We start from the raw sequence: 22,535 nt of genomic DNA on the forward strand, positions 1-22,535 counted from the left end.
AGAGAGAGAGAGAGAAGTTGGGGGCAAAGAGAAGGAAGGGAAGATAATGAGTTCTGCTCTAGATACTCTTTAATCTTTTTGATTTATTATGTCTCACCATCATCATCAAAAGGCATTTATTTTGCAAGTCAAAGAGTCATATAAAGAATTCTATAGTCATAAATCAATCAATCAAAAAACAATTATTAAGCACGTATTTATATGCCAGGCACTATACTAGATGCTGAGAATATAAAGACAAAAATGAAACAGCCCCTGCACTCAAGGAGCTTATATTCAATTGGGAGATACATGTTTATAAATAGGTGTATACAAAATAAATACAGAACACATTTGAGGAGATAAGGAGAAAACTGACAGCTAAGATCAGGAAAGGTTATGAGTAGGTATCATTTGAGAAAAATTCTGAAGGACACAAGGGATTCTAAGAGGCAGAGGTGAGATGGCAGTAAATTCCAAGGAGAGTCAGCACAAATACTCAGAAATAAGAGATAGGAAAGTATGTGTGAGGAATGGCAAGGAGCCTGGTTTGGCTAGGCTCTACAATGAAGAAAACTGGAAAGGTTGGTTGAGGGCAAGCTGTGGAGGGCTAAACAAAAGAATTTATATTCGTATCCTATAGGCAAAAGAAAGCCATTGGGGTTTACTGAGTAGAGGACTGACACGAACAGGTGTGTAATTTTAGGAAAATCACTTTGCCAGTTTGGTGGAGACTTTCAGCAAGAAGACCAAGGAGGAGGATACTGAGTCATGAGCAGAGCAGACCAGTGTGGAGGCCATGTGAGGGGAAAGAAAGGAAGAGAACAAAGAATATCCTGGTTCTTACCCTACAGGATCTTATAATCCAAGATAGTCATACATGGGCAGCAAAATAAAAACTACTAACATTCCACAATTATCCACACTAATTAAGGCAGAGGAGGAGGGTAAGGCACAATGGCAAGAAAAATGTCAAAGAATGAATAATCAAAATTATATTTCAAGATACATTAAATACATTTTCCCAAGAGATCTGCCTTCTTTATGTTATTTTTAGGCTAATATGAAAATTCATCTGCAGTTCCTCAGCACATAGTGACTTGAAGCAGAAGGAGGCAATTCAATAATGTGTTTGGTGACAGGAGAGCAACTTTTCATTTTAAAATTATGGATAGTAATCATTAAAAAAGAATTTGATGATGACTTTACTGATGGTAAACTATCATATACTAATCCTTCTGCTATCTTCAAATTTCCTAAGCCAGTTCAGCAATAAAAAAAAAATAAAAATAAAAACTTTCCCAATTCCTCACCTTCCAAAAGATCACGGGCCAATCCTGGTTCTGCTCCTGTGGAACGGACAAAATCTGACAAGACAGCATCCATGTCCAGGGTCATGTGATCATGAAATCCTCTCAGGCAGGTGGTTGAAGTTGAAACATAGATTAAAACTCAGACTTCCACCTATCAAGGAAATAAAGGCACACATTTCAAATTTCATTATAAAACAATTAACCTGACCCAAAGAATTTTACAAATGGGGAAACTACACCACCCCATTCACACCTGCATACTTTAAAGTTTAAAATTTAATTCTGCTAACTCATGTCCAATATGAGAATACTACTTTGCCTCTTATTTCCCCCAAAAGTTGTTCTGTCAGTTCTTGAGTGTTAATGAAGTGACTCACTGACACAAAGTATACTGATAGCTCAATCATAGAAAACTTTAGCAACAGATTTTAGGTCTACCTCTAAAGGCAGGTCTTCATTAGATTTTAGGTTTAATGAAAGCAGAGATGTGCAGAACTGATTTTAAAACTATTAAAAAAAACTTAACTAGCAACTTTGTAAAGCTGAAAGTAAGGAGTCCAAAAATTTATGACAAATGGGATTGTCTATTAATTACTTTGTGAAAGTAGCCCCTACCCAAACCATTCAAATAAATTCCACTTGAAAAGATCCTTTCCATAACAGACAAGTCTTCTATAGAAACTATGTCTTTGACCTGCTAGTCTGGCTCCAATCCACATTTCTTCTAGGTTTAACAACCTGCTCCCAAGGCAGCAGTACTACAGTGAGAAGCAAATCTCTGATCCATTCCTACCATCTCTGGCAGCTTTCACAATTCCCTGTGGAAGACACCTAGTTCATCAAGTCACCCTCAACTCCTGTGCCCTCAACCCCCATATCCTAATAACCTGTTTGGAGAAAGTCAAAACAAAAATCCTCAAAGGCAAAAGATGACACTCCCTTCAGAAAAACCCCTCCCACTTATCTCAGAATCCCTGGAGGACAGAAGTGCATTAACTCAGAACTAAATTTTTTCCAAGGGCAGCTTCCTGTTACCACTCTACTACTCTCCCCACCCCCCTTGCTGCCTGTTTAGGGTTCTGCCCAAATCCTGATTTTCCACATTCCTCAGGAATGTTTTGACCAGACCTGTGATTTCATCAGTGTGGGGAGCTCCAGGTGAGGAACTTCTACTAACACATTTCAGCACCTGCTCAGCAATTTGACCTGTCATGGGCTGCAAAGCCAGTGGGAAGTCAGAAGCAGGGCTTGAATTCAAGTCTTCCAGACTTCCAAGTTATCTCTCTAGTTATTATTTCACATTCTTTCTCTTCTAAAGAGTACTAGGCAAAATATATACAGAAAAGGACTGAGGTCATTGGAATACAGATGCTATTTTCAAAACAGAGGTTTAACCACTTGCTTACAAAACATTTTGGGGAGGTAAGGGAAACAGAAAAGGCAGTTAGGGTATTTCCATAAAGGGTAGGAGGCAGGAACCAAAAGGCTGAATTCCAGTTGAAGTGATTTTCATTTAACCTCATAATTTGGGCATGATTTTTCCATTCACAATGCCAATTAAGGCAGTTCTAGAGGACCTATACCAGTGGAGGGGAAACAAATTTTGCACCACAGATAATTTCAAACAGTAGAAAATACAAAATCCTTTTGTGCCGATTTTACCTTGTCTTGATTAACAGAGGAAGGTGAAAAGGATATAGTTTATTAAGACTTTTATGCTGTTTGGTATGCAGTCTGGTATCTATAAAATAATCTCCTGCCCATCTTAACTATGCCTCCTCACACACCTGAGACATGTAGAGACCTAAAGCTGGGGATGAGCAAGTACATGAGCAAAGGAAAGGTGTTAACTGATAACTAAGCCTAGGACATTCCTATTACCATATTAATGAGTCACAAGCAGGGAGGCCCCAGAAACAGACCCTGATGAAGCCACCAAGGATGAAACTTAACAGTAAATGAAAGAACTTAGTACTGGATGGCACAATATCTTAATCTGATCAGAGAGATATAGTATATGAAATAACTGGATCTTTTCTCTTATTCATTTGCATGGAAAACCAGGTCTCAGTGAAAAGAGATACATAACTTTGTAACTTTCCTCTTTTATTTACTAGTACATGTCTTATAGGATTTTTCAGTAGTTTTGAGAAATAAACTCCTTTTTAAGGAAGTAAAAAGAAGAGACATAGTTGATTTCAGGGACTACTGATAGTTAAAAGGCTAAATTCTTCTGCAAGTCAATACACGGAAGCCACTCCTGAGAGATAGAAAATTAAAAAGGGGGGAGAAGAGGGAGTGCACACTGAATGGCCTCAATTTTTTTCTGTAAAATATGACACAAAGTTCTCAGCTGTGAGTGAGAGGGAGAACTATGCAAATTAAAATAATTCTTCATACCCATCAAATTGGCAAAGTTGACAAGGAAAATAACAAAGGTTGGAGGCACTGGAAAAATAGGTACATAAACATGCTGCTGATAGAACGGTGAACCAGTTCAGCCATTCTGGAAAGCAATTTGGAATTAAGCTCCAAAAAGCTATTAAAATGTGTATATACACTTGGACCAACAGATACCACCACTACATCAATACCCAGGAAGAGACCAAAAGGAGGAAAAGGATCCACCTGTACAAAAATATACAGCAGTTTTTTGTGGTGGCAAAGAACTGGAAAGTGAAGGGCTACCCATCAGTTGTTGTATCGTCCTTCACTGCCAAAGAAGAGAAGTGATGACATGACTTGCACTTGACTTTGTTTTGAGTGAGGAGGGCTGTGCAGGTCACCAGCCTCACTTCTCCTCCAGAGCCATCTGAATCCAGTGACCAGATATTCATCAGGATGACTGGAGATGATCCAGGATGAGGTAATTGGGGTTAAGTGACTTGCCCAAGGTCACACAGCTAGTGAGTCTCAAGTGTCTGAGGTGAGATTTGAACTCAGGTCCTCCTGACTCCTGCACTGGTGCTCTATCCACTGCACCACCATGTGAGACAGGAGTGAAGGAGGAGAGAGTCAAAGAAGTTGTATAAAATGAGAAAGAGGGGAGAAGAGGAAATGTACAGCAAATGCCTTTAATTTTATCTGTAAAATATGAGATTCTCAGTTGAGTGAGGGGAGGGGAAGCTATGGGAGATTTGGGGAGGGATGAAAAGGTTTGGTGAGCCGCTATGTGCCATGTGATAATGAGTTGATGAAGGAAGTATAGTAGGATTGCTTAGGACCAGTGAGGGCCCAGTTGAAGCTAGAGTGCACCCAATCAGAATGGTTATGCGATATTCTCCACCTTTGTTCAGTAGCAGCTGTGTAAGGAGTAAAGGCAACAAATGGTAGGACAAATAAAGATAAATGAAATGCACAGATAATCTAAAAGCAAAAGTTTTTCATCTCCATGGAAAAAGTAGTTCACTATTCTCTTTTCTCTGGCAAGGAAACAAATAAGCAGCAAACAGGTGGGGAGGAGACTAAAGGAAGGGAGTCAAAACTTAAAAAAAAGTCTTAGATAATCCATCAACCAGATATTGCTCATGAAAACCAGCAGTTAGTCAAGTAAAAGTTTGTAATAAAATAAGAGATTTTTAGCTGCCAAAGAATCACAGAATTTTTACATGGGAAGAGCCCTCAGATGTCATCCTAATCCTACCTGTGACTCAAAGATCCCCTCAACCATATGCCCAACAGCTGGTCACCTAGCATTTGCTTCACAGCAGCCAGGGAAAGGGGTTTCATGACATTAGTAGGTAACCTTTTCTACTTTGGCATTAATTGTTTAGAAAGTTGCCAGAAAGCTTTTCCTTACATCAAGCCTAAATCTGCCTTCAAACAACTTTAACCCATTGCTAGCTCAGTTCTTTGGCTCTTTTCAGAAGCATTTTCCTAAGGTTATGTATCAAAAGTAAAAAACAAAGGCAAAACTTAAAAATCTATTGGCCAGGGCCTGGCATGGCACTTAAGAATCAGATAGAAAGAGGACTCTACCATCTCCCACAGGCATCTCACTTTCCATCATTCCTGCTTTAACACTCCCCAGCTAATTTCCACTTCTTGCTAGGGCCTTGTTATCACTCAGGGCACAAGGCACAAACTAGTAAATATTCTAAGTCCCAAGCTGAGTTTCTTTGGTCAAATCTATTTGTCGTTCTCCTCCCTATCCCTTAACTCCAGAAATACATCAAGGATTACGTATCAACCCCCATCCCACTCAACAGGGAAAGATATACAGCAGCTCTTGTTACATCACAATGCCTGATCTGAACTTCTCAAATTCCAAAGAGCAATCTATGTTATTAGTCAATGACTAAAATACTGGTTGAAGTGACAATATCATCTGGAATCTACCCAGCATATAAGACTGTCAATATTAATTTTTATCAAATAAAATGTGTAGTACTCTGCACAAAAGGCACACTCTAATAGCTATCTGCTTACACAGTCCATTTTCAGAATGACAAATTTCAAATTTAATTTGAAGGGATTGAAAGTGATAATTTTCTGCATAAGACATCATATAGTATTATGTTTTGTGCTTCCCCAATACATTTAGGTATGCTTAAGCTTTGTCTGAGATCATGTACTACTGTAATTATCTACATATGTGTATTTTCCTCCCCTTTTTTAGAATGTAGGGTGTATTAAAGCAGGAATCATTATCTTACCCAAGCTTCATGTTTCCCCTAGCACCTAGCAGAGTATAATACATGCAGTAGGTGCTTAAGTAACTTGCCCAGAGCCACACAGCTAGTAAGTATCTGAGGTCAAGTTTGAACTTAGGTCTTCCTGACTACAGGCCCTGCACTCTATTCCTTATACCACCTAGATGCCTAATAAATGTTGGTTGAATAGAATGAATCTTAGTTCATCTAGACTAACCTTTTTCTTAGTGCTTTTCTGGTCCCTCCAACTTCCCAGTTCTTTTAATCAATTGTCATATTCACTACCTCTCTCACATTCATCCCCGTCCCATCCTTAAGTCAACAACCTAGTTCAAACCTGTCAATGTATTTCCTAAAATGTGACACCTTGCTATGATCTAAACAACGTAAAGTACAGTAGAACCAGTATTTGTGCAACCTTAAAATGCATTAGTTTTTTGTCTACCGCATCACATTTTTGGCTCAGAGGGCATCTGTAGTTTAAAAGTATCTTTCTTTCTTGCTTTTTAAAAAATATTTTGTTTTAATTGGCCAAAATCTGCCTTTTCACCCTCCCACACTAACTCCCCTTCCTTTGTAAGACAATACAAGGACAAAACCCACTATAAACATGTATAGTCAACCATAACAAATTTCCACACTGGCCATGTCCAAAATAAATTTCATTCATTCTGCATTCTGAATCCTTCATCTGCATGCTTCATCACCAGGCTTCCAGAATCCGAGTTGGTCATATGCTGATAAGTTCAACACAACAATATTTCATCACATTTCTATACAATGATTAATCCATTCTTCAATATATGGGCATCCCATCAGATTGTCACTTCGAAGAGCTATATTTTTGTGTATCTTTTAGAGTTTGTTTTCCTGAAAACTGATCCTTCTCTTAATCTACCCTCCCTCTAATTCACTCTCCTCCCTACTTCCCTGATGAATGAAATATATTTCTGCACCCAACTGTCAGTGTTCCTTCTTTTCACCAGTTCAGATGACAGTGAAGTTCAAACGTCAGTCATTCCACCCACCTTCCTCCTCTTTGTGTAGTTGTCTAGTTGTACAACCTAATTACGTCAGATAATATTCCCTAATCTACCTTTTCCTTCCCTACCCCTAATACAGTATATTCCTCTTCCTCTCTCTTTCCATTCTTAAGATCTTCAAGACATAACACAATCAGGTTTTCTCTAGTAGAACTCCCACTGTGACTCCTGATTATGATAGGGTTCGGAAGGAACATGTATCATTCACAAATTAGAATGTGATGCTTTTTTCATGTTTATCTTTCTATATTAATCTTGACTCCTGTGTTTGTACTTCAAAATTTCTATACTACTCTTGTCTTTTCATCAGGATGCTTGGAAGTCCTCTATTTCATTAATGATTTATTTTTGTCCCCTGTAATATTATATTCAGTTTTCCTGAGTATATTACTCTTGACTATAAACTCATATGTTTTGTCTTCCGGAATATCATTGCCCAAGTTCTTTGCTCTTTTATAGTGATAGTTGATAAATCATGTGTGATCGTGGATATGAATCTTTAGTACTTGAATCCTTCCTTTGTGCCTGTTTGAAGCATTCTTCTTTCACCTGGAAGCTCAGAATTTTGGCTACACTGTTTCTGGGAGTTTTCATTTTAAAGTTTTTTTTTTTAAATGTTTATTTTTAGTTTTCGACATTCATTTCCACAAAATCTTGAGTTCCAAATTTTCTCCCTATCTCTTCCCTCCCCCTCACCCCATAACATCTTGCATTCTAATTACCCCTTCCCTCAATATGCCACTCCCTTCCCTTATCCCCATCTTCTGTCTTTTCTTGTAGGGCAAGATAGATTTCTACACCCCATTACCTATATTTCTTCTCTCCCAGTTGTATGCAAAAACAATTCTCAACATTTCCTTCTAATACTTTGAATTCCAACATCTCTCCTTTCCTCCCTCCCCACCCATCCCCACTGAGAAGGCAAGAATTCAATATAGGTTATATATGTGTAGTTTTGCAAAAGATTTCCATAATAATCATGGTGTGTAAGACTAACTATATTTCCCTCCATCCTATCCTGCCCCCCATTTATTCCATTCTCTCATTTGACCTTGTCCCTCTCCAAAAGTGTTCACTTCTAATTACTCCCTTCTCCCATTTACCCTCCCTTCTATCATCCCCTTCACCCCACTTGTCCCCTTCTCCCCTATTTTCCTATAGTGTGAACTAGATTTTCACATCAAATTGAATGAACACGTTATTCCCTCCTTAAGCCAAATGTGAAGAGAGTAAGCTTCACTTTTTCCCTCTCACCTCCTCCCTTTCTTCCTCCATTGAAAAAGCTTTCTCTTGCCTCTTTCATGAGTGATAATTTGCCCCATTCCATTTCTCCCTTTCTCCTCCCAATATATTCCTCTCTTATACCTTAATTTTATTTTTTTAGATACCATCCCTTCTTATTCAACTCACCCTGTGCTCTGTGTGTGTTGTGTGTGTGTGTGTGTGTGTGTGTGTGTGTGTGTGTATAATCCCTCCAACTATCCAAATACTGAGAAAAGTTTCAAGAGTTACAAATATTATCTTTCCATGTAGGAATGTAAACAGTTCAACTTTAAAAAGTCCTTCATGATTTCTCTTTCCTGTTTACCTTTTCATGCTTCTCTTGATTCTTGTGTTTCAAAGTCACATTTCATCAAGAATGCTTGAAAGTCCCCTGTATCATTGAATGACAATTCTTTCCCCTGAAGTATTATACTCAGTTTTGCTGGGTAGGTGATTCTTGGTTTTAACCCCAGTTCCTTTGACTTCTGGAATATCATATTCCAAGTCCTTTGATCCCTTAATGTAAAAGCTGCCAGATCCTGTGTTATCCTGATTGCATTTCCATAATACTCAAATTATTTCTTTCTAGTTCCTTGCAATATTTTCTCCTTGACCTGGGAACTCTGAAATTGGCTACAATATTCCTAGGAGTTTCTCTTTTTGGATCTCTTTCAGGAGGTGAATGGTAGATTCTTTAAATATTTATTTTGCCCTCTGATTCTAGAATATCAGGGCAGTTTTCCTTGATAATTTCATGGAATATGATGTCTAGGCTCTTTTTTTTGATCATGGCTTTCAGGTAGTCCCATAGTTTTTAAATTGTCTTTCCTGGATCTATTTTCCAGGCCAGTTGCTCTTCCAATGAGATACTTCACATTACCTTCCATTTTTTCATTCTTTTGGTTTTGCTTTGTAATTTCTTGATTTCTTATAAAGTCATTAGCTTCCATCTGCTCCATTCTAATTTTTAAAGAACTATTTTCTTCAGTGAGCTTTTGAACCTCCTTTTCCATTTGGTTAATTCTGCTTTTTAAACCATTCTTCTCCTTATTGGCTTTTTGGACCTCTTTTGCCACTTGGGTTAGTCTATTTTTAAAGGTGTCATTTTCTTCAGCATTTTTGGGGTCTCCTTTAGCAAGCTGTTGGCTCACTTTTCATGATTTTCTTGTATCGCTCTCATTTCTCTTCCCAATTTCTCTTCCATCTCTCTTACTTGATTTTCAAAACCCTTTTTGAGCTCTTCCATGGCCTGAGACCATTGCATATTTATTTTGGAGGCCTCCAATGGCTAGTAGATATTTTGGAGTCCTTCTCTTCTTTTGCCTTATTTTATCTATCCCTGCCACCATAACAGTTCATCCTACGGTGGTGTTTGGTTTGGTCTGCTTGGGTTTGCCCTTTCTTACAGTCTCCTTCTTGACTTCAGACTTGGTATTAGGGCTAGGCTCTATGGTACTTCTAGATAGAAGGTCTGGGCTGGTCTTGGTTTTTTTTGGAAAATTGATTATTGTGTTATTCCAAAATCTCAAGGACAGGCTGGGGACCCTGTAAGCTTTCAGTGCTCCCCAAGTAGTCTGATCCAAGGTCTGTTTGCTGCCCTCCCTGGTTTGAGTTCTACAAGTTTCTGTCCCCAGTGTGGCTCTGTTGCTAAATTATGCCCTTCTCAGCCAGCTAGAAAATCCAGAGTGATGGCTTTGTAACCTTCTCTTTGGTCTGGGATTCCTGCCCTGGTTATTCCTCTGCAGGCTAGGCAAGATGCTAGAAGTGAGATCTTCCCTAAGCCTGGGGTATGACCTACATAACTGCCGCTGCTGTTGCTGGCTAGGGAATATGCAACAAAGGTGCTAAATTACTATCAGTGATTTCTTAAAGACTGGTCAGAAAGGAAAGGGAGAAGAGGTATCAGAGACAAAAGTTAACCAAGCTTAAAGAAAAAAAAGGGGATAGATATAGTAAACGTCTACACTATAGGCTAGGAAATTTGACATTTCCATTTCTGGGAAAATTATTAAATACAGTATTAAAAGGACTGTTAGAAAGCATCTAGAAAAGAAAGTGGTTTAATTATCACTTTTATGCAGATAACTTTCCCACATATAAATTCAGTTTTAGAATTGAACTTCAATTCCACAATACTATCTGAATGCAGAACATCCTCTCATTTCCTTATTTTTGCAGCAATCCAGCTTCACAACTTCAGAGTCATTGAGTCTTCCCTCTCCCACTCCACTAATATTCACATCCCAGAATTTCCAGCTCCCTTTCAAAATTCTGCTAAAATATCACCTCCTATATAAGTCCTTTCCTGTTTCCCTTAGTTACTTACTACTGCTAATAATTCCAAAATTATTTCCTCTCAATCCAATATTTCATTTTTGTCTTTCTAGCTCCAGCATCAAGAACAATGCCTGACACAAAGTAGGTGTTTAATAAACGCTTAATGAATAGAATGAAAGAACCATTTGCAGTTTCATCAAACAGAAGTTCCCAGGGATCTGTACTGGATGCATGATGTTTAATATTTTTACATTTGATCTGAGCCTGAACAGGCCAAGGTACAATTTGCTTAACATTTTTATCAATAATTTGGACAAAGAGGCAGACAGTATGCTTATCAAATTTGAAGAGAGCATAAAATGAGGAAGGAAAACTAACACAATGAATGACAGTCAGTATCCAAAAGATCCTAACAGGCTAGAATACTGGGCTTACTCTAATGAGGTAAAATTTAAAAGTGATAAATGTCAAGTCTTATAATTTGGTTTAAAAACCAAGCTCACAATTACAAGATGGGGAAGTATAGTTAAACTAAAAAAAGATGTAGAAATTTTTAGTGGAAGTGTTAAGTCCTACAGCATGCTACATCCCGCTCAGACTCCAATATTGTGTTCAGTGCTGGGTGCCACATTTTTAAAAGGACATTAATAAGCTGGACAACATTTAGAGAGATTCTGAAGCAAAGATGGTTGACCTTACTTGTCAAATATGGTGTAGTAGTAATCCTTTTGAAGTATGGATTGGCCTAGGTGATCCCCTCTAATTCTTAGGTTCTGTGATTCTTGAATTCCAGATGTTAAATTCAATTAATCAAGGCACAAAAAGTAATAGAACCTTAGGCTCCCTTGAGAGGCAGAGTTCAGAGAATGGTTCCAATGTACTTTGCCACAGGCAGACCCCATGTGAAGCACTGTTTTCAGTTCAGGAAAACACATTTTAAAAAGGATGTTGAAAACTAGATAATGCTCCTAGGAAAGCAACCAGATCTGTAAAACATTTCAAGATCACGCCCCAATTCCCAAGCTCCACAAGGAGTTACCAACCATGCTACTCACCTATTCTTCCCCTAACCTTTAAGAGATACTGGATCTCACCCATGGATCTACATCATCATTCCCTGAAGAACGAGTTGTTTCTTGTTTAGAGAATTCAACTTGTCTTTGAGAAGAACCTCATAGCTGTTACTTAGCTCCAACTGGCCAGTGGCCTTTCGTCCAGTCCCAGGTCAAGATTCCCTTATGCCTCTTCAGATTCTATTCGTTTGGCTTTACATTGAAGACCTTCTGCCTTTTTATTTTCTGTTAAAGAAAACCATTCTTCCTGTTAAGCTGTAGAGGTCCTTTACCAATTCTTCTAATAAAGGGACTAAACTGAATGTCAAATCTAAATTACAATTACTGGGTCATGAGGCAATCAAATCCTAAATTATATTCAGATTACTGCAAAACCTGCTCTCCATACCTTGTGGAATTAAGCTTCTTAGTTCTGTTAGTTTTGGCAAAAACCACTCCCCCCAGTAATAATTTCCTACAATTGTTCCTCATGTGATAGCTTCTAAACTTCTGACAACCACATTCCACCCTTCTTTGAACATACTCAATTGTTAATATTTCTCTTAAAATCTGGCACATAACACGAGCTTAACATTTTTTGAACTGAACTGAATGCCATACTGACAAAAAGTGGCTGAACCATCACAGAGCATAAAAGCATGAAGCTAGCACTTCATAGGACCTGTATATCACACTTCTACATGTAGCCTACCACTGTGCTATTTTTTTTTTTAAAGCTACATCACAGTATTGGTACAACTCAAATATAGTACCTGCCCTCAAGGAGTTTAGAATACACCAGTTCTTATTAGATTTGTGGATGGCTAACTGCTGTCCCCTTTCATATGAACTTCTATCAAGTCAGGTATCTCTTCTCCTGCTGTTAAACTTGTGATTTTTTTTTTAATCTCTGTATCAAATTTTAGATTTACCTCTGTTCAACTACTCTTGTTAAGTCTCAGACAAGGTTTCAGCCTGTTGAGATTGTGTCATCTACTCTATTAGCTATCCCCTTCCTCAGGTTGTATCATACAAAAATATGCTAAGCATGTTTTCTCTAGTACCTTTCAAAGATATGGGGGGGGAGGGGAAATTGAATTATTAAACCAAATAAGAGACAATTAGAAAAGATAAAATAAATGATTTCAATTATGTGAAGTTGAAAAACTTTTGTACAAATAAAATTAATGTGACTAGGATAAGAAGGGAAGCGACTGAATGGGAAAAATTTTCTATCAAATATCTGATAAGGTCTAATATTCAACATATATATTTTTGTTCTTCAGTTGTGTCCAACTCTTTGTGACCCCATTTGGGGTTTTTTTGGCAAAGATACTGGAGTGGTTTGTCATCTTCTCCAGCTCATCTGACAGATGAAGAAACTCAGGCAAACAAGGTTAAGTGACTTGCCAAGGATCACAGAGTTAGTAAGTATCTGAGGGTGGACTTAAACTCAGGAAGATAAGTCTTCCTAACCATAGGCCCGACACTCTATCCACTGTGCCATCTTGTCAGCATTTATTAAGTGCTTACAATGTGCCAGGTACTATAATGAGTACTGAGGATACAAAGAAAGAAAAAAATAATCCTTGCTGTCAAGGAACTCACAATCTAATGGGAATAAAAGTTATTTTCCAATGAATAAGTGGTCAAAGGTTATGATTAAAAAAAAGATATTGCTCAAAAGAACTGCAAACTATTAAGAAATATATGAAAGAATGTTCTGAATCACTAATAATAATAGAAATGCACATCAAAACAACACAAAGGCTTTGCCTCACATCCAGTAAATTGGCAAAGACAACAAAATATGGAAATAGTCTCTACGGGGGGGGGGGGGGTCATGGAAAGACAGATAGACTTATGCATTACTACTGGAACTGTGCATTGGTTCTCCCATCATGCTGGAAAGCAATTTGGAATTATCTGAAAAAGTTGCTAAAATGTCCGTGCTATTTGACCCAGAGATTCCACTGGTATGCACATTCCCCCCAAAGAGGTAAAATATTAAAAAGAACCCAAATATACCAAAATATTATTATACCACTTTTTTTGTAGTAGCAAAGAACTCAAAACAAAGATGATATTGAATGACTAAACAAGTTGTGGTACATGAATATAACAGAATATTATCATACCATCAGAAATTTTTAGGATTAATACAGAAAAATATGCAAAAAATTACATCAATTAATGCAAAGTGAAATAAGTAGACCCGGGAAAACAAAATGCACTATTACTATAATGTGACTAGAAAACAACAAGACAACTGAAACTGAATGGTATGAATTATGACTAAACCTGACCCCAAAGAAGACATATGAGAAGATACTTCCCCTACCCTGCTTATTTGCAGAGGTCAGGGACTATGAATATGAACGACTACAGATCATGTCAATGTGTTAATTAATTTTGCTACACTGCTTTTCCCCTCATTTTCTTTGTTATAAGAAATGGCAGGGGGGAAAGGAGGATATTTTGGAAAATATAAGTGATAGAAAAACAAAAGTATCAATAAAATGTATTTTTAAAACTTTTTTAAAAGTATGCTTTCTATATCTTCATCCAAAGTGTTGTCAGCTTCCTATGGTATTTCATTAGTGATCATGGACTTCATACAAAAAAATATCCCTCCATAACCAGGTATTTAATAGTAGACTATATTCAACAGCCTACATTTCATCACTGCATCCACAGAGCTCTCATCTGCTCCCCATGTAAAGGAAGGGAGATACATACATACATGGTCTATACTAAAGATGGTAAAATCCCTTTATCATTAATTTCACAGCACAGCTAAAGTGTTTCTTAATCATAAAATTTTTAAAGCATATTAGCTGGCACCACAATCTGAAATTTAAAGGAACTGGAGAAGAGCTGAAGTCTACCTTTCCCTAGAGTGAAGGTAAAAGTAACACTGCTTACCCTAAGAGGAAAATGCTATACATATATCACTGTTACCCTTTCCTGCTTCTAGTCATTTGGAACTCGTGTGTTTTTTGAAGAGAAGAAATAGTGAATTTAGTTGTTTTTGTTTTGTGTTACTAATTATTTGTGGTTCAGCATAGTGAAAGGAATGGGAGAAAAGAGCTAGGAAAATCGAGTTCTTCCTATAGTTCTCCTGTATCCAAACACCGTTCAGCCTAGTGATTTTATTATTGAGAGAACAGGACAATAACCTGAGGAAGTATTTTACAAGATTACTTCTAATAAAGAATTATAATCAATTCAGCAAACATTGCTACTTCAGTTACACAAGAATTAAAAGTGGCTTTGATATGCAGAACTCTTGCTAAATGATATGTATAGTCAGGAGACTAAAATTCCTGGAGAAAGTCATCTACAATCAGTGTCTTTATCTCCCTTTCCTGTCATTTTCTTCTAAACTCCGGGCAGTCTCTTTTCCAACCTCATCGCTCAATTGAAACTGCTTTCTTTGAAGTTACCAATGATCTCTCAGCTGCCAAACTAATGGTCTTTTCTCAGTCTTCATCCACCCTGACCTCTCTGCAGCCTTTTACAGTGTTGCTCACCTTCTCCTTAATACTGTCTCTCTCTAGGTTTTCTTGATCCTGCTGTTTCAGGTTCTCCTACCTATCTGACAGCTCTTTCTCTGTCTCCTTTGCTGGATCTTCTTCCAAATACATGTCCTAGGCCCATTTCTTTTCTCTCTGTAATATTATCTCACATTTCTAACTGCCCACCAAACACCTCAAACAGAATGTCTCAGAAATCGTAAACTTAACATCTTCAAAACTGAACTCATTATATTTCTTCCTAAACTCTGTGCTCTAAGGATAGTAAGGAAACTATCCTGATTACTGTCAAGGGTACCACCATCCTCCCAATCATTCAAGTTCCCAACCTGGATGCCAGTCTCAAACACCTCACTCTCTCACCCTCCTCCCCCATTCAATCTGCTGCCACATCCTTTCAATTCTGCCCTCGCAATATTTCTCCCAAATATAGTCTCTTCGGACTCCTGACACATATGTGCTCCCTTCAGTGATACTGGTACTATTCTGGCAGGGGCCCTCATCACCTCACACTTGAACTATTGCAACTGCTTTCTGGCTAGTCTCCTGGTCTCAAGGAGTTCATGCTCTGCTACATTCAGCTATCAAAGTGATTTTCCTAAACCTGTAACTCCCACTCTTAAATAAACTATAGTGACTCCCTATTACCTCCATATAGATGCTCTGTCTGGTTTTTAAACCTCTTCATGACCTGACCTCTTTCTACCTTTCCAGGCTTATGCCTTATTATTCTCCAGTCCCACCTCACTCCTACCCCTAATGAAGAACTCTACTGGTCAGTGACACTGACCTCCTAGCAGTTCATTGAACAAGACCCTCCTGACTGCTTTTTCATCGACTTGTCTTCCATGGCTAAAATGCTCTCCCTCTTCATCTGTGCCTTCCTAGCCTTCTTCCCGTCTAAGCTAAAATCCCACCTTCTGCAAGAAGCCTTTCCCAGTTCTCCACAATCTTGCTGCCTTCCCTCTGAGGGTACCTCCAATTTATCCTAAATAATTTTACTTGCTATAGTTGTTTGTATATTCTACCCCCACTGGCCCTTCCCCCAGGGACTGTGAACTCCTTAATGGCAGGGATAATTTTTTGCCTTTCTTTGTATGCCCAGGAGGCAGCACTGAGCCTGGCACAGAGCAGGCACAATACATGTTGGTGGTCTGACTTTGCCTTTTGTAGGGTTTCTACTTTGTTTATCCAGACTAATAACTTACTGGGCCTTAGAGAGCTGCTAAGGCATTGAGAGGTTGTGACTAGCTCAAAATCACACAGTGAGGCATACCTCGAACCCAAGTCTTCCTGACTCTAAGGCCAGCTCTCTATTCCCTTGAGCCATACCACCTCTCCTACTACCCAAATCCAGTTATAATTAATTATAGGCTGCAAGTACCTTTTCGATGTATACATGATCTATCTTTACAGCTAGACTGTAAGGTAATTAATGGTTCCCTTAACAGATGCTACAGTTTTAAATGGTTTTGAGCTTCCACTCTCACTTCATGCTAGCATAAAGGAGCAAGGAATCTAAGAACTACTCAAGAACCCACCAAACACTGAAAAGTATCAATGGGATTATGGAGCAACCTGGGCTCACTGGACTGGGCTGATTTATACCTGCTTAGATATGCTTGAGGGCAAGAGTGGGATCTTCTCTTCCATTTGTATACCTATATTCTCCCAGAGAACCTACCATTGCTCAGAGAGCTCTGTCCATTAATGTTAACAGTCAAACATTAAACAGAGACAAAGAAACCGAGAATGTACTACCACCTCTGATATGACTCTAGCTAATAATAAAATCAACCTGTACATCCTAGTGCACAAAGATGATTTGAGATTCAAAATTAATTATTGGCCAATCCACAATGCTGATCATTTCAAGCTAACTTTATCAAATGCAACACAGTAGGGCTAAAAAGGCTAAGAAATTATCAGCAACACCCCATACCTTCCACACTTGCCATCAGCCCTTTACTTCCCTTGATTGACACATTGCATTAAATGCAATTAAAATTATGACTGCTGAAACTGCCTTCAACAACTCAGTGAAGAACCAAAACTGCAAAACTGTCAGAAATTCTCAACGGTTCATCTCCTCTGGGACATGATGTCAAAGCCAAGGCATCCACACTGGGAGTGAGAAGAGAGACTGAGGGACTCTTGGATATTTCAAGCTATTCTTAATCTACTTGCAAGTGAGTAAGAGTAGAACAATGTAAATCACAGAAACAAAATCATCATGGAAGAGGAACAAAACCATTTTTTCCCAGAGGATGAGATAATACATCACACCTACCAGCCTGGTTAACATGACAAAGCAGGAAAATGATAAATGTTGGAGAAGATGTGGGAAAGTTGGAACACTAATTCACTGTTGGTGGAGCTGTGAGCTGATCCAACTTCTGGAGAGCAATTTGGAACTATGCCCAAAGGATTATAAGAATGTGCATACCATGTGACCCAGCAATATTGCTTCTAGGATTGCATCCCAAAGAGATCATAAAAATTGAAAAGGACCTAAATATACAAAAATATAGCAGCTCTTTTTGTGGGGGCCAAGACCTGGAAATTGAGGGGATGCCCATCAATTGGGGAATGGCTGAACAAGGTGTGGTATATGAATGTAATGGAATACTATTGTGCTATAAGAAATGACAAACAGGCAGACTTCAGAAAAACCTGGAAAAACGTATATGAACTGATGCTGAATGAAGTGAGCAGAACCAGGAGAACACTGTACACAACAATAGCCACTGCATTCATGACTGATTTAATACTTAGACCTTGACAGCAATGCAAGGCCCTAAAACAATTCCAGAGGTCTCAGGATGGAAAATCCATCCACATCCAAAGAAAGAACTATGGTGTTTGAATGCATAGCAAAGCGGACTATTTTTTTTCTTTCTCATGGTTTCTCCCATTCATTATAATTCTTTTATGCAACATGACTAATGTGAATATGTATTTAATAGGAACGTATGTGTAGAGCCTATATCAGATTGCATGCTGTCTTGGGGAGGGGGAAGAAATTTAAAAAATTACAAGAAGTGAAATGTTGAAAACTAAAAAAAAAAGACAACATAAGATGGCTCAGAAACGGACTTGGGAAGGTTCAGATCCTGGCTCTGACACTTAAAAGGTATACAACACTGAGAACTTAACCTGTTTCTTCATCTGTAGAGTGGGGGTAATGATAATACCAATATTTGTTGTTCAGTCGTGTCCACTCTTTGTGACCCCATTTGGAGTTTTCTTGGCAAAGATACTGGAGTGGTTTGCCATCTCCTTTTCCAGTTCATTTTACAGATGAAGAAACTAAGGTAAACAACATTAAGTACCTTGCCCAGGGTAACACAGCTAGTAAGTATTTGAGCCTGGATTTGAACTCAGGTCTTCCTGACTCCGACCCAGCACTCTATCCACTATGTCACCTAACCTCATCAAAAAGAAGGTCCCTAAAAAGCAAGAAAAGAGCCAATGGGAAGGTAGTTTGTCCTCTAGATTGGATATGTAGAAAACACTATGTATTTCTAATATCCCAAATCCTGGGTTGGCCTACATGGCTGCTGAGGTCCCTTCTGATTCTCAAATTCTGTGATTCTCTTAATTATATTCAGTTTTCCATTGGTGCTACATTAATAAAACAGGTAAAGGGCAATTTCTTTAACAGAGAGGGAAAGAGATAGTACTTTCTAAGTGTTTCTAGGCAAGCAAATATCCATCTGTCATATCCCACAAAAGTCAAATGTGAATTCAAGAGGTCTGGGGGTGGTGAATGGGGAAGGGAGGGGTAGACAGAAAGCTCTTTGTACTGCCAACTGTGTTTTCAAAGCTGCTAATAGAAGGTTCCTTGGATTACAGTTATTTGGGAAATTTTAATAATTTGGATGGGTTGCACAATGAGTCTGACCTTCAGAAGCTTGTGTGGTGGAAGCCAGAGGGAAAGTTTGTTATGATGTTGGCACAACAGTAGACTGGATAGAAACAGATAATTGGGTTAATGATTATTTTGGGGTCTGGCCAATGTACCACGTTATTGGTACAATACATTTTTACATGACACTAACTTCTCTAAATATCATTTCCTCATCTGTAAAACGAGGGAAATACTTGTCCTATCTCCTCCCAGGGCTGTTATGAGACAGCCTAGTATTTAACCATGTACATATTTGCAGTAATTCATTTCCTATTTCTACTATATACATTTACATATGTACTTGCTGCCATCCCCAGGAGAATGTAAGCTCTTTCCGAGTAGGGTTTGTGAGACCTTTTACACCTCTATTTCCAACACTGAGCACAGGGCCTAGCAAAGAGGAGCTTAATAAATGCTTACTGGCTAATCAACACTGAATGCAAAAGAACTTTTGAAACCATAAAGAATAACAAAAATGAAAGGCATCGTTATGTAATCCTGGGATGGAAGAGGAATTAATTAACAAGCATTTATTAAGTGCCTACTATGTTTTGGACCCTATCAGTAAGTCAGTATGTTCAGGAAACAGAATTTTAAACAGCAAGGTGCCTTAAAGATCATGTAATCTAGGTCTCGGCAACTGGGAAAGAAGAAAGAGAAAAAATACATTTCTATAGCACTTACTATGTGCCAGGCACTGTGCTAAGCACTTTGTATTATTATCTCATTTCCTCACAACTCTAGAAGGTATTTACTGTTATTATCCTTATTTTACAGATGAAGAAACTGAGGCAGAAAGCAGTCAAGTCACTTGCCCAGAGTCACACAGCTAGCAAGCACCTGAGGCTGGATCGGAACTCAGGTCTTCCTGACTCCAGGACAGCACACTCTATGCACTGTGCTGATCCTTAGCTGCCCCAAGGAGCTGAAGAAATCCTCCGTGAGCCTTGGCTGCAAAAGGCTCTGTAAGTATCTGGTTTCATTTTGTCCAAATAAACCAATTAATTTATACCTGTGCGTTAATCTGCAAGAGAATAACGACTCCTGCCTCTGGGTTTCCAAGCCAAGCTGGATCGTCCACATTTCTCATTTCACCTTCCCTCCAACCACCAAAATACAGACAGAGCCCCTCTTGGGGTAATCCATCTGCTCTTCTTTCCTTCAATAGTTGCCTCTCATATCAATTAAAATGAATGTGTGTGTATATGTAACTTAGCTCTAAAAAAATATATTCTAAGACTACTACCAAAATACAGGTTTTCTTCCTTAAAAGGCTGCTGATCCTGACAGTCTTGTACAATCCTTTCAACTTACAGAGGGGGAAACTGAGACCCAAAAAGTTAAGTAATATGGCAAAAATCAAACATAGCTGGTTGGGGCAGAGCCAAATCCCCTGATTCTTAGCCTGGTACGCTTTTCTCTATGTCCTATTTCTAATAAATTTAATTCTAATAAATTTCTAATCTAATCTGTCTTCTCCATCCCCCACCTATCAGCCTTCTTTTGCTGACATCAGCTAATATATTCAAAATAAATGAAATTCATTTTAATAGTAGTAATAGGGCAAAGTAAGGAAAATCTGTTTCCAAGAAAAATCATTAAATGTATTCTAAAGACAAGGGATGTCAGAGTTGCATGCTTTATTTCCTTTTAGTGGAGAGAGGTGAACAAAACTATGAGATATATTAGTCAGTTTTTAAATTTTCTTTTCTATTAGCACTTTCAAATCACAACCAAATTCATTATACCAAAAAAAGAGAAGAAATACCAAATTTCAAAATATATTTCTTCTTGATCAACATATAGATAAAGACTCTAAAGGGGCCAAAGACCTTGCCACCATATTCACAGAATCTTTTATTTTACTGGTATGGAGAGCAAATAATAAACATTAAACAACTCACATGTACATGGTTCTTTAAGGTTTACTAAGCCTTTATTTCCTTTACCAGAAGGAAATTTAGAACCTAAATACAAGGTCACAATGACCTTGCAGATTTCCTCCCCTGTGAATATTCTGTTAATGTCAAATCTATCACTACTAGAGAAGAACCCACAGCAGAATTCTGCTAACCCTACTGGAAGAATTAAAGAAAACACACAAATGGTGCTAAACTCTGTATGGATGAAAATTCTCAAGTTGGACTACTTAATTTGATCTTTTAAACATGTTATTAGTTCCCTTTCATGGGGGATAGCAAAAAGGGGAAAACAAGAGAAAGAAAGACAGAGAGAATACAGTTTTTAAGCATCATATGCACATTACTATGTGTCGCACACTGTACTAAATGGTTATCAAGAATAAAGGGTTCTGATGACATCAGATTTGCAGCCTAATCACCCACTTCAATCAAAATACTCTTTTTTTGCCTAACATTTCCTGAGAAAACGGAGCAAACAGTGTACTGGACTGGTCCTTTTTGCTTTATCTGTGTGCAAAGTCTATACCTGCAGGTGTGGCATTCCAGTTATGAGATCTGTTCTAATGTCAGTTCTTACCTCAAAAAGCTATGTTTTCATGGGCTCTTAGCCTCTCTAGGCCACAGGTTCTTCATATATAAAATAAGGGAGCTAATCCAGATGATATTTTAAGTTCCTTCCAAATCTAAAATTCGAAGATTCTGCTCAGCCTTTATATTTTATATCTAGACAACAAACTAGATAGGACTATTTCCTCCACAGGCAAGTATTTTCAACTTAAAGCACTGTTTCCAAGGGAAAGAATATGGCATTCTTCAAACTTTTTATCATAAAGAATAGCACAAAATATGCCCTGAAAATTCCCATTTATTCCAGGCCACTAGGTCAGCAGTTTTTTCCTCTTTCCCCTTCAAAAACATATAAAAAGTATGGATTCCTCAACAGACCACATGGTGAATGTTCTACTGACATCTGGGATCAGTCCACTCAGACACAAGTACTCTGTCCTGAAAAAAGTACTTCTCAAAGGGTATGAGTTCACTACACTGGTGTGACATGAATTGCACTTATATCAAAAACTTGCAGTAGTATTTGCTAGGTGTCCATAATTGGACAGAACTTATATCCGCAATCACATAAGCATGTTCTAGTCTTCCAGTTTAAAATATTCAGTGTGCCACTCATGTCAAAGAATACTGTATTGTATGTAAAAAAAAAAAAAAGTTTGAGAAGCATTGGTCCTGATGATGATCTGAGAAATAACTTTTTGTGATAAAAACAGAGGGAACTTGCAAGTCTACCCTTTACTTAGGTGAAATATTGGAAAAATAAATAAGAGGACTTTACAGATAGTCATCTCATGCTAGCTAAGGTTCAGAAAGCAAAGGCAAGTGAATTGGGCCTGAATTATAGGCAGTCTGAGCCATCATGAACTTGATCTTATCAACTCACTCCAGCAAAACAAAATCACAAATTCCTGTCTAAAAATAGTCTATTCTCAGAGTATGAGAGGTTAGGCCAGATTAGCTCAACAGGTCAAAGTGATACTCTAGGCATACCAGGAGTGGGGAACCTGCAGCCTTGAGGCCA

At 38.2% G+C, this 22,535-nt stretch overlaps 1 protein-coding gene across 7 annotated transcripts in view; it reads right to left on the bottom strand.

The window, feature by feature from the left end:
• The window catches only part of OTUD7B (OTU deubiquitinase 7B), a 74,563-nt gene that overhangs the window by 30,827 nt on the left and 21,201 nt on the right, over window positions 1-22,535 (bottom strand). For all 7 annotated transcript variants that reach the window (XM_072644679.1, XM_072644680.1, XM_072644682.1 and 4 more), the window contains exon 2: window positions 1,293-1,443. In XM_072644679.1, coding sequence (XP_072500780.1) covers window positions 1,293-1,377 — 85 coding nt within the window. In that variant the 5' untranslated portion in view covers window positions 1,378-1,443. The remainder of the gene's footprint in view (window positions 1-1,292; window positions 1,444-22,535) is intronic.

Source organism: Notamacropus eugenii, chromosome 2, assembly GCF_028372415.1.
Source record: "Notamacropus eugenii isolate mMacEug1 chromosome 2, mMacEug1.pri_v2, whole genome shotgun sequence".
Classification (NCBI taxonomy): Eukaryota; Metazoa; Chordata; class Mammalia; order Diprotodontia; family Macropodidae; genus Notamacropus; species Notamacropus eugenii.